Raw genomic sequence first — 12,841 nt, 5'->3', positions numbered from 1 at the left:
TAGAGTATTTTAGACAATGTATTGTATCTTAAACTGTTATTAAAACTTAACTTTATAATATAATTTATATTTTTAATTTTTATATAAAAAATACCCACCTACCCGCGGGTAGCGCAAAAAATATGCCTGCAAATACGGGCGGGCTTTTGAATATTTGAATCTGCGGGTAGAATTTTTTAGTACTACCAAGTCCGCTATCCGTCTAAACCCGCTCCAAAACAGCTGTATGGGCAAGAAATACTATTCACATTCAAATTGTGAATAGTGTGAAAAGTTTGTTCACATTTTAGTGGTAATGCAAACAATAATCTTAAATAATGGTTAGCTTATAATAAAATAGCAAATATTATTTTACGTGGACAGTACCGAAAGAAATAAGTTTTCCTATAATAATAAACAATGAGAATTACTCCTATGTTTCTAAATAACAGTATTTTTTTTTGAAAAGATTCCTTAATTTGCGAATGTAAATACAGAAAGATTACTGTGAACCCTATTCCCGTTTGGCCGTTCCCCACATCCACCTCTTTAATCAAGTTTCTGGTCTTTCTGCCTTCCTTTTTCTACTTCTCTTTCATCTCATCTTTCAACCCTTCAACCTTTCTTCTGTCTTCTTTGCCTCTCTTCTCCTTCCTCTTCTTTCTATCCCCTTCTTTCAGAGAAGAAAAATATTTCAATTAGAAGGGAGAGAAAGGCGGTTTCTGTATTTTTTTCTGGGTTTTTAGAACCAGATCGGAAGGTATGTTCTTTAGATTTTGTTTTTTGGATTCTCTTTTAGATGATTGGTTTTTCTTTTTATCCTTGAATTGATTCTATTTTGGGTTTTAATTGTTTTTATGGGTGACTTCTTAACTGGGTTAAAAGTTTTGTCATTTTGGTTGCAATTTTCTTTGGGTTTTATGGGTTTCACTTCTTTTTTTATTCTGGGGTGGTTTGAGCTTAAAGATATGATTTTGGATTCTGTAGCTTATTTGAATTTGGCTATTTGGGACTCAGATTAACACGATGTAAACTTTTACTTATCAGAAAGTCTTGGTCTGTTTGAATTATATTTTCTGGACTGATTTAATTTAGTGAAAAATGTTATGTTAAGAAAAAAGATATGAATTTGAGTATCTTGAATTGACATCTTAGGGTCTTAAGTTTGTGTTTGATTACAAAATTTGAGCAATCTTATGCAATTGCTTTAGTAATGGACTATAGCATGCTTAAAGTTTTTCTTATATTGCACGCTTCTCTCTTCAATTTTCTAAGTTTTAAACTCATGATGGGACAAAAAGGTTGTAGTTTACTAATGTTGTATGGTTGTGGTGTACATACATATGATAAAATGTGTGTTCTTGATGGATAAAGGGTTCCTTTAGTATGGCAAGATTGGGGGATTCGCAAGTTGCTCGAGATGGGCCCAAATTAGCCATAATTTGCTTTTTTTTTTTTTCGATTTGCTGTTCGCGTGCTGATTATTGGTAGTAACTTACATATGGTCTTTGATGAACTTTTGAGGTTAACTTAATATAATCAGTGCGGTTCAAAGAGTATATGGGCCCCATTTACCTTTTTATGTTCAAAATGTAGAGACGCTTCGTCAATGGTAAAAAATGACCAAAATTTTACGTTGGTAGGTTTTGAACTCGTAATCAACAATATCAATGTAAGACACATTATGAACTGAGCTATGCATGACTAATGAATTGTAAGGAGTTTGTTAATATATGAGACCCCTGTTCATTTGGGGACCCTAGGCGATCGGGCACCTTGAATGTGCCTAGAATGGCCCCTATAAATATTAGATGTGCAGGGCTAAGCTTCTTCGTCTTATGTGTGATAATATAGTTTTCTAATGCTTTCTTATACAGTATGTCAATAGAAATTCGTGTTAAGCTTGCTCCATTCAATATTAGAAGTTTAATCAACCAAATTTTTGAGAGCAAGGTTTCAATTTGTCGTCTTTGCATTTCCTCTTCATCTGATGAACACATCCTTCTGTTTTTGTATATGCTTGGAACTTGGGATATCCATTTAATCTTAAACAACATTTTTTTGTTTGTGATTTCAGTTTGAGAAGATCCTCAAAGCAACAGTCTTTTTAAATTGTTCCATCAGCTTTTGTCTACAGGAAGGAACACACGGGCTTGATGCAGGGCCAGAAGAGTGCCATTGGTTCCCTACCTGACTCAATAAACTTTGATTATGGCCCCCCGTCAAGTAATGTGGGTGTCAATCAGCAAATTTGCTGGAATACTATCAGGAATCCCCCTGAAAGCAGGGTGTCTGATCTTAGGATTTCAGCTACCAATTCAGATAACATCGGTGGTGTTGGTCAAGAAGGGACAGGCCTTAGTAAATGGACTATTGGTGAACCAAGTTCTAGCATTGACCAGAACCTGGTTCGCTGTGATGACCAATTAACTCAAAGTGGATGGTCCACTTCAATGAATGGATCTGTGGGTATTGCGTTGAGGTTAGAAGAGCAGAGATATGATCCCGCTAATTTTGTTTCACAAAATGGTGTTAATTTGAACATTGGCAGCAACCAGGTTGTTATTGGGCCCTCGTTTGTGCAAAGCTCTGACTTAAATTCTGGTTCTCAAAGGCAGGATTTAAGCGATAGAAATTTTCTTAGAGTTGGTGATGATATGGACTGTCCTAATTCTTTAAAATCTAATGGCTTTGGGGGAAAATTTTCTTCTACTAATAATACTGATCCTTTTGCTTCGTCATCTGGAAGTGGTGGTCTCCTTGTTGAAGAGGATGATTGCAGGCCTGGTTGCTTAATGGATGGTCGTCGTCTTTCTTGTAAGAGAAAAACCTTGGAAGGAAATGTTGGACAGTCTTCTAGTAGTGGAAATTACTTTTCCCAGGCAGAGAGCAACTTGTGGCATGCAGTTCCTCCTCGATATGACGCTAGTGGAAGTGTTAATGCACCCTTACCATCAGAAGGGTCTCCTAACATTAGTGCAACAGAACAAGTCAATGCAAGGCTCGGACTTGGGATAGGTGGAGGAGTTTCGGCTGACACATTCCGTCCTGTAAGTTTGCCTGCAGGCGCAGAAATCTCTCAGAGGAATTATCGTTTGAGGGTGAATCACTCGATACAGCAAGATTCTATGCCAAATAATTCGCTTTCAATAGCTCCTATTAGTGGTGATCGGCGACCTGACATTCCATCAGCCCATCAACCATTAAGATTTTTGCCTTTGAATCCTCCTATTGACTTGAGGTCTCCCATTCTCCCGGAAAGTCCTGCGCCACAAAGTCAATCTGTTATGTTGCGTGTATCTGCCCTTCAGCGGAACTCGCAACTTCAGAGGTGGAATAGATCTCCTAATTTAAGGCCTGGAAGTTCATCCAGTCCTGTCATTCCTGGCGATAGGGATGCTCCCTGGCCTGAAGATTTGAACTCTGGAAACATTCCAAGGAATATTGCTGAACATCCAATGTTTGTGCCTCCTGCAGAGACGAGAAATTCTGCTCAAAATCCAACAAGATGGAGTGTCAGGAGTGGAAATGTTGGTATCTCTAGAAACATTCCATCAAATTCTCGTACTGGGTCAGCTTCAGCTTCAGCTTCCCGCACTGCACCAGGACCTAGTTGGGCCCCACACCGCCATTCTTCAGCACAGTATTCCCGTCGGTTGTCGGAATATCTTCGTAGATCAGTGTTATCAGTGGGGCATGAAATCGCTGGCCAAAATGGTGGTAATAACCAACTTCGTTCAGGGCCAGCTAACTCACCTGACGTAATACTTCCATCTATTGGTGCGAACCAAGGACATAATCAGTCACATTCTAGGTCAGCATTGTCGATCGAGAGGCAAGGTGATGGTGCTCTTGGCACTCCCTATTCTTTGCGAGCATTAGCAGCTGCTGGTGAAGGAAGAAGCCGCCTTGTATCTGAGGTACATTTGTTTATTTGTCTCTACAGATTCACTAATATCATTTCATGATCTTTTTGCCTGCTCTTTTAGGATATAAAATCTGCTTCGAGTCTATGTCTTATGGGTGTTATTTTGGGTGTGTAATAACTAGATGTTGCACTAAAGTGTTTCTTTTGTTTGCTTTATTTTCACCTTGAAGCAATATTGTATATTAGAATTACTCTGTTAAGCAAGGCATACTGAAGTAGTAAGCTGATATAACTGTTCTCTAATTATAATTTTGATACAAGGAACCTGTTTTTAACTGAATCTTTTAGTAGCTGATGTAGTAGCTGATTTGATTACACAATAGTTATAATGATAACAATGAGAATCCGATTTAAACTGATTCTTGTGAAATCTGGATAACTATCGGCTGACGTTGGTTGTTTGTTTGTGCAACAGCTTCGCAATGTCTTGAACATGATGCATAGAGGTGAAGGATTACATTTTGAGGTTAGCTTCCATACAATTTTGAATTTGTAAATATCTTTCATTTGTCTTTTTTGTAATTCAGTTATATGGTTGGAGGGTCTTATTTATGTTGGACCTTGTCCTCAGAGTTGGACAACTAATTTTCCATTTGTTTCCATGAGAATCTAACGTGGATCACAAATTTCGAGAACTTAACTCGTTAGTAGAGTTGATCATTGAGCGGTTTTGCTTTGAACCAGGTAAGACAGTGTGGTTCAGTCAGTGGTACAAAAAAGAAACTGGCTCAATATCAGACTACGAGCAGGCTCTAAACTGACTGTCCTGTTCCTGTTTCCCAAACAGGCTGGCTTTTCGTGAAAAAAGCTCAAAACCCAAAAACATCATTGAGACGAAATCCAAATTTAAAACAAAAACATATCTACAAGTTGGGTTAATAACTCAGGAACATAAATTGAAGAATTAAAAAAATTGAATTGAAATGTCGGATTATACTAGCATACTATTTTTCTCTATCCTAGATTATTCCTTTCACCGGTTGTTGCTTCGTCCCCCTAGTCAAAGGGGTTACTTGTTGCCCTCAATAATGAGGGATAAGTTGAGAATAGAGAGAAGACAAAAGTCATCGAATAGAGAGAAAAGAATGAAAGTGAGGATTGAGACCAATGATTTAAGGGTTGCGGTACACTTGTGAGAACATAGTGGATTGTTTGAGGCCTAGAGTAGCGTGAGGAAGGCGGGAAAGATGGTGAGGAAGGAGAGTGTGTATCGAAGGATGGTTAAAAAGCCATAGTTGGATTAGGGTTTTGGATTTTGTGTAATTGAAGGAGGACCAACAACAATGGTAGAGCCTTAATCCTAAAAGATTAGAGTCGACTACATTAACTATATATAAGTTCGAATGGTCATCCATATGAATTCTTCTTTTCCATTCATTTCGATTTTCTATCGTCTTTTATTTATAAGTTTAGTTGTTTTCTATCCGTTTCACTTATATCTTCCAAGTCATTTTTGGTCTATCACTTCCTCTTTTTAAGTCTCGCGAGGTTCAAATTTCTATCTTCCTTATTGGTTCGCTAATATACGTTTTTGCACATGCCCAAATTATCTTCAATTATTTTCTTTCATCTTTTTCTTAATACTTGCAACTTATAAACCCTTTACATAGTTTTGTTTTGAATTCTATCTATCAAGGTATGTATACTCATCCATCAAAACATTTTTTTCCCACTACTCATCTTTTTATTATGATCTTTTCTAAATACCCAAAAATCTAATCCATAAAGTAGAACTAGTCCACTGACTGGTCGATAGAATATTCCCTTTAGCTTAAAGGGTACACCTCGATATGGATTCAACCCCTCTCCATGTTTGCCATCCATCCTTAGTTCTTCGGGTCATATTTTGTTGGATGTCTCCACTTTTTTGAAATATGGACCCAAGGTATTTTAAGGATCCATTTGGAACGATTTTTTTCTCTTCAAACTTTATAGTGCATCTCGTTATCTCGTTTGTCCTGAAGACACCTTCCACGTACTCATTCTTGTTCCGACTTAATTTGAAACCCCTTGTTAGCATTTTCCTCTCTAGTCTTATTTACCAAAACAATTTTATAAGTTAACAACATGCACCTACACACGTCTCCTTGTATTGATCGAGTTAGCGAGAACTAGAACTTTAAATTAGGAGGTGCCAAGTAGCTGATGCACTAGGAAAATAATTATTGTGAAATAATTGATACATTAGCAAAATAATTATTTAAAATTATTTTTAGTCTATTATTAAATGGACATACTCTAAATTTAAGTCAAAAGTCTACAAAATTATGACGAAAATTAAAATTGTTGCTTGGATAATGATTCAAACTATAAACATTAAGTTTATTTTTATTTCTTTGACCACTAAACTTTACTTCATTTGTTATAGTTATTCAACACTTGCATCATATATTACAAACTAGTTAGAGGTGTTGGGTAGAAATACAATACGCGTGCTTTTGGATCGAAGGGTGCCAAAGCCCCCCTCAACCCACCACACTGAGTCTTTATATTATTTTCTATCAAAATGTTATCTATAGAAATAACATGGCTAACCTGGTTAGAAGTAGGCTTGTTTTGAAGTATGTTCAAACTTTAAAGCTAATATCTATAAAGCATGGTTTGGGAGCTCCTAGCCGTGTCTCCGAGGGAGGCTCCTCAAAAATTGCATCTCTTAGTTTGGGCTCAAGGAGATACGTAAGGCACATGCATTTGTGCTTCTTTGCTCCTTGCGCTTTATTGTTTTATGTGCTTTTGGTTTTCTTTGGAGATGAGACCTTTTTAAATAATGTTATAAAAACAATTAGACCAAAAAGAATTAAATCTTATTAAAAGAGAGAAAATTGAAAAAGAAAAGAGATGTTCACTTGTTTTCTAAGAGAGGTACTGAAAGGATTTGCGTGGAGTCTAAAATAAGCAGAACACTCTGTAGCCTTTTCCAAGTTTTCTTTTTCTCTTCACTATATTCTTTTGTGTGGATATCCTCTCTTCTTTTCTTGTTTTAGATTCTTTATATTATTTCTTCTTTCATTTGGCTTTCTTTGTTTTTCTTTCCCTTTAATTTTCCTTTTCTTTGTTTCCACCTTTTTTTTTAAGTTCTTCCCTATTAACTAAAAGAAAAAGTTGACATATTGCCTTAATATAAGAGGTGGATCCAAGTTGAATCAATGATGTCAACAAATTTATGAAACCATATACGTAGAAGTAATAACATGTGTGCTCGTGAAGATGGGGGATTCTTTCCTATGTTACAACATTGATATATGTTCAAACCTTATTTAGCACATTTTTTTAAGAAGACATTGCCGCACCACTTGGGTTCCATTATTGCGCTCCACGCTATTGCACATAAGTTGTTACTGATTATTATTTTTTTTAGGAAAGAAAGTGTTTTACTCGTTTTCTATTAATCAAAACTTCAAATTTGAAATTCTTTTTTGAAAATTTACCTAGAATAATCCAACCTATTCGTGATTTTACTACAATAATCCCACCTATTGATTAACCATGAATAATCCTGACTTTAAGGGGTATTTCCCCAGAGTAAACTTGGGCAATCCGATGACTTGTTATAGTAGATAATTCATTAAAACAGTAAACTGAAAATTAATTTAAAATTAGAGAAAAATTTTAAAATTTTACATAAAAAATTCTAAATAATAAAAAAAATCATAAATTTTTTTTTGAATTTTTGAACATTTTCTTGACATTTTATTTTAATTTATCTTTTTTTTTTTAGAAAAATAAGACTTGCTATAAAACTTGTATCGCAAGTCATCTGGTCACCGGGTAACTCTAAGAAAATATCCCTCAAAGTTGGGATTTTTCATGGTTAATCAATAGGTGGAATTATTATAGGAAAATCACAAATAGGTTGGATTGTTCTAGGTAATTTTTCTATTCTTTTTTATTGTTCTTCCTCCCCAAACAGCAAAATAAAACTATATTTGTTCAATTGTTCTAAATTTGTTTGATTGCTTTGGCTTATGTTAATTATTGTTCTGTTTGTTAATTCTACAATTTCCGATTAACTTTCGTTAATCAATTTAGGGTTTTTGGTTAGTACATTTACAAAAAGAAAAAATTTCTTCCAACTATATTTGTTTTGTCTTAAATTTGTTAGATTGCTTTGGCTTACTTAAAATATTGTTTGTTGATTCTATAATTTTCCATTAACCTTTATTAAGTAATTTGGTGTTTTTGGCTATTCATTTTCAAATAGATTTAAGAGCTTAATTTAATTTTTTGAAATTTTAATGATTGTGTTTTACAATCTAAAATGAATAGAAATTAGAAAAGAGTAGTCTCTTTTTCAACAATCAAAAATTCACAAAGTCCTCTTGATGGAGGCATTTTTAATTTATATTATCAACATCATTTGATTTTGTTTTGTATCTGCCCCTGCTTGGAATGTGGGTTTCAATACCCTCTTGTGTCATTTTGACTATATTAGTGGCTTAGTGCAATGATAACAAATGTTTAGAATTTATATACAACAATAGTATCATATACTTCCTCTGATTCTCCCAATTTGTTTCATTTTCTATTTTGGGCGGCTCAATCATATTGCTTTATTTTTTTTAATACGGATCCTTCTACCTTTGATTTAGTTTATCACATTCAAACTCTCTTTTAATAAGATTGCACACAATTGAATTCTCTTTTCATTTACTACCATATTTATTAGACTAAAAGATAAAAAATAGCTCATTATATATTTCTCTTTAAAACAACCCTAAACAAAAATGATGCCAACTCAATGGGAACGAGTATTATGTCTTTTGAACAAAAAAACGTGTGCCTCACCTATCGATAGCTTGCACTTTTACCTTTCTGCCTTGCGCTTAGGCTCCAACACCAGTTTGTGCCTTGATGTATCTCGTGCCTTATAAACTAAGGTTCAAAGTTCTTCAATCGGCCCGTAGCCACCTCTACTTATCTAGAAGTTGTTCTTTCATTTCAGTCACTTATCACTTCGAATCAACCAAAACAATCTTACCACATCCATAAGAGGTTTTGTTATTGTGTCACTTGCGCGTTATGCTTGAACATTACTTATGGATGTTGTGAACTTGTGCTCTTATACAAATTTTACTATTCACTTGCTCCTAGTGTTACAGTTTACAATTACAATTTGAGTTTCCTAGAATTACAGAATGCATTAGAAGTAGCGTCGAGCTTCTAGATTTGACACATTATTCTCCTCCATAATCTGAAGGAACATGAAGGACACGGTGACAAGAAGGCATATATATAGAGTTTACCTCTTTGCTACTTGTGAAAACTGGAAAAAAAATATAGCATTCAACATGAAAAGGAGTTTACCAGCTTTTTTACATTTCTTACTAGAGTCCATAATGTAATAGTTCAAATGTGAAGGTCCGAAATTGTACTGATGTTTTTGGGCCTCACTCTTGGGGAATTGGCGGTGAGAATCTTTAATCCTTTATTTTGTATGAGTTGTACTTTTGTCTTATTCATCTTACACTATATAGGAGTATAAAACTGAGTTAAAATGTGTATAGAATTTCTATTCATCTTACCAGCTTTCTTACATTTCTTACTAGAGTCCATAATGTAATAGTTGAAATGTGAAGGTCCAAAATTGTACTGATGTTTTTGGGCCTCACTCTTGGGGAATTGGCGGTGAGAATCTTTAATCCTTTATTTTGTATGAGTTGTACTTTTGTCTTATTCATCTTACACTATATAGGAGTATAAAACTGAGTTAAAATGTGTATAGAATTTCTATTTTTGTTAGATCTAGTGTTAGAAAGAATGTTAATGAATACTACATTGTCCCTTTTGAAAGATACTCAGTAGACTATGGGAAGTACGAGGGCTAGGTGAAAATCAAATTCAAAACCTTTTCGAAAAGCGGTATTTGCTCTTTAACTGAGACAAGACGTGATTCCTTATCCCAATGAGTTTCTATTATATGATTTTGGAGTTGTTTTCAAGGGTAATATGGTTTTAGTGTAATAAATATGCTATCAAATGAAAAGAGAGATTGAATTGTATAGGTGAGATTAACACTATGTTTGGATAATAGTTTTGGAAGGGAAGAGAAGGAAAGGGAAGGAAGATTGGTATGTTTTCCTTTCAAATCTTTTATATGTCAAAAGGATTTGTTTTTTAAAAATTGTGAACGAGGGAGAGTGGGAGGGGAAGGGAGGGAAGATTGGTATGTTTTCCTTTCAAATCTTTCATATGTTTGAAGGATTGTTTTCTTAATTGTGTGTTTGAGTTCCTCCTTCTAATTCCCTTCCCTTTCGTCCGCTATTGATCTAAATGAGGAAAATTACAATTCCTCAATTTCCTTCTCCTTTCTTTCCTTTAATTTCCTCATTTCGAAATAGTATAAAAGAAAGTCATATGGTCTATTTCTTAATAAGATAATGAGGCAAAATGAGTGGAATAAACAAGAGTGTAAAATGAGGCAAATTGAGAGGGGAGGAAGGAGTAAAGTAATTGAACTCAAATTTGACAAAATTGCTTTCTTCTATTTTTTGACTTTTGACTTTTGGTTGTGAATATATACTATATATCTAAGCTTGTTATAGGTTATGGTTTATGATTGCAAAAAATCTGGTGAAAATGGGCCTTGGCTTTGTGTGTTGGTTTAAACTTGCTCTCTCTGTGCAGGATATTATGATCCTTGATCATTCGGTCTTATTTGGGATGGCCGATATTCATGATCAACATAGGGACATGCGGCTTGATGTTGATAACATGTCTTATGAGGTACACATAATCATATAGTGCTAAAATATTTTTAGTCAGGGTTAGGGTCAGGGTCAGAGTCAGATCACGGGTCTCTTGGGCATAGTAATACTAACAGCATTATGACAATTAATTACAGGAGCTGTTGGCTTTGGAAGAGCGAATTGGTAACGTCTGCACCGGACTAAGCATGGAGAAAATATTGAGCAGTATGAAGCAGTGCAAGTACATACATACTATGAGTGACGATCATATTGAGTCGGAGCCTTGCTGTATATGTCAGGTGATTAAGTAGCTTTCTGCTCATAACTTCGCTGTTTGACGTTCGGGTTTGTTTCACTTGAAAGTGACGGTTTTACCATTTTGTTGGGCATAACAGGAAGAGTATACCGACGGAGAGGACATCGGAACACTGGATTGTGGACATGATTTCCACAGAGAGTGTATCAAACAGTGGTTGACACACAAGAATTTGTGCCCCATTTGTAAAACAACAGGCTTAGCTACATAAGCTAAGAAAAGGCGACATTTAAAGTGTATTTGAAGTTGCTGTTTCCAAAGGGAACACATGAGCGGAAATGTTTGGTTTATTAATGAATGTTTCTTCAAAGACTTTGGTCGCATGAATCTTTTGATCGGCTAGAGAATTTCTATTATTTATTATTACAATTTTTTTAACTTATATTATTATTATTATTATTATTATTATTGCTTAGATTTAGTGCTACTTGAGTTACTTAAAAAAAAACGATGGGATCTTTGATAACTAGTCAAGCGTGTCTTCACTTAACTCTCTAAAGGTGGAAAAAACAAATAGGGTGAATTTATAGCCATTTTCGTCATATTTTGCTGTGTATTTCTTCCTCTTTTTTCAGCGGTATTGACTAAAGAAGCACCAACAGCCCATGAGGAGACCCGGCAAAAGGCGAGCCTCTAATCACATCCACTCAAGCTTTTTATCATGAAGCTAGTTAAATAGAAGGAGAATAGCCTAGTTTGCGTCTACCTTCATGATAAAGATGCTTGAGTGGATGTGCCGGCAACATGCGAGACCCCTATGATATTATTATTTTTATTATTATGGTTCTGGTTACTGTTACCGTTACTATCATTGTTACTGTTAGTAATGTCATATACCCTTTGTACATTTGATGTTTGCGTATGAAATGTTTACGTAAATTAAGCATTGTACAATCTTTTACATGAGAATAGTAGTAAGATATATTGAAAATATTATTTAATAAATAATAAAATTGATAAATGTAATTATTTGTACTTATTTATGTCATTTTATACTCTTTAATGATGGTTATTATTAGTAATTTCGTGCTTATTTTGAACATTTATGTTACTTTATCCATTTTGCTTCATGATGATTTTGAGCGGTTTTAATTGTTTTAAGCATAATTCTTATGGTTTTAATGATAATGGAGTTTATTAAGGAGATTATTGCTCCGTTATTTACAATGAAGATGGGCAAAAGAGTAGAAAAGTGTTTAAAATGCAAAAGTTTTGAGGTGAAATTTAATACACGCTCACTCTTTTGGTCATAACTTTTGATAGAAAAATCGTATTGATGCAAGGTTCACGGCATTGGAAAGTAGACTTCAAGAGCTTTCCAACGATATATCATATGTCCAATTCCGACAACAGACCATGAAATGACGGCTGTTAAAAGTTTGCTAGTCAGTAGAAAAGCGATGAGTAGTCGCCTGAATGCTACGACTCGCCGCTTTGTTTCTGAAGTCGATTTTTGCAGGTAGAGAGTATGTGACGAGTTGCCTCTCAGGAGCAACGACTCATCGCCTGTTGCTGAGTGTCACGTGCCGGTGGTTTTCTCATTAAGTTTTAGGTTAATTTCTTAATTAGTATAAATAAGCCCTTAATAACTGATTACGGTTTCCTCTTTCTTCTTCCTTCATCCTTTAAACTTCCTTTTAATCATTTTCCATTAGTTTTACTTTTGATTTAGTTCTTCACTAAGTCTACCATTAATCCTCCTTTGAAGAATTGTAAGTCTTTTTTAGTATTTAATTTTCTTTGTTTTAAATTTCCTGTACTAGTTTAATCTTTCATTAGTGAACTTTAATTATTGTCATAAATCATCCTTTAATAATTATTAGTTTCGTTCTTCATCAATTGTCTCTTGGTTCATTATTTGTGTTTCTCTTATTTTAATTATTGCTTTCACTTTTATTCATGTTTCGTATCATCTTAGGGTTTGTATTTATC

General features: G+C 34.6%; 1 protein-coding gene across 1 annotated transcript; it reads left to right on the top strand.

The window, feature by feature from the left end:
* The first annotated feature begins 441 nt into the window (after positions 1-441).
* LOC130798062 (probable E3 ubiquitin-protein ligase RHG1A) lies at positions 442-11,324 on the top strand. The gene is made up of 6 exons (XM_057660916.1): positions 442-739; positions 2,057-3,899; positions 4,323-4,373; positions 10,532-10,630; positions 10,749-10,892; positions 10,989-11,324. The coding sequence occupies exons 2-6, from the start codon at positions 2,136-2,138 to the stop codon at positions 11,118-11,120; spliced, it is 2,190 nt and encodes a 729-aa protein (XP_057516899.1). The 5' UTR covers positions 442-739; positions 2,057-2,135; the 3' UTR covers positions 11,121-11,324.
* Positions 11,325-12,841: the final 1,517 nt, after the last annotated feature.

The sequence above is a fragment of the Amaranthus tricolor genome, chromosome 13 (genome assembly GCF_026212465.1).
Source record: "Amaranthus tricolor cultivar Red isolate AtriRed21 chromosome 13, ASM2621246v1, whole genome shotgun sequence".
Classification (NCBI taxonomy): Eukaryota; Viridiplantae; Streptophyta; class Magnoliopsida; order Caryophyllales; family Amaranthaceae; genus Amaranthus; species Amaranthus tricolor.
Note: the sequence above shows the minus strand (reverse complement) of the source record. Positions and strands in the feature narration are given on the sequence as shown.

Coding starts and splice junctions, on each gene's coding strand:
- LOC130798062 (XM_057660916.1), top strand. CDS start 2,136: ATGCAGGGCCAGAAGAGTGCCATTGGTTCCCTACCTGACTCAATAAAC. Junction 4,374..10,531: donor GTGAAGGATTACATTTTGAG/GTTAGCTTCCAT, acceptor CTCTCTGTGCAG/GATATTATGATCCTTGATCA. Junction 10,631..10,748: donor TTGATAACATGTCTTATGAG/GTACACATAATC, acceptor AATTAATTACAG/GAGCTGTTGGCTTTGGAAGA.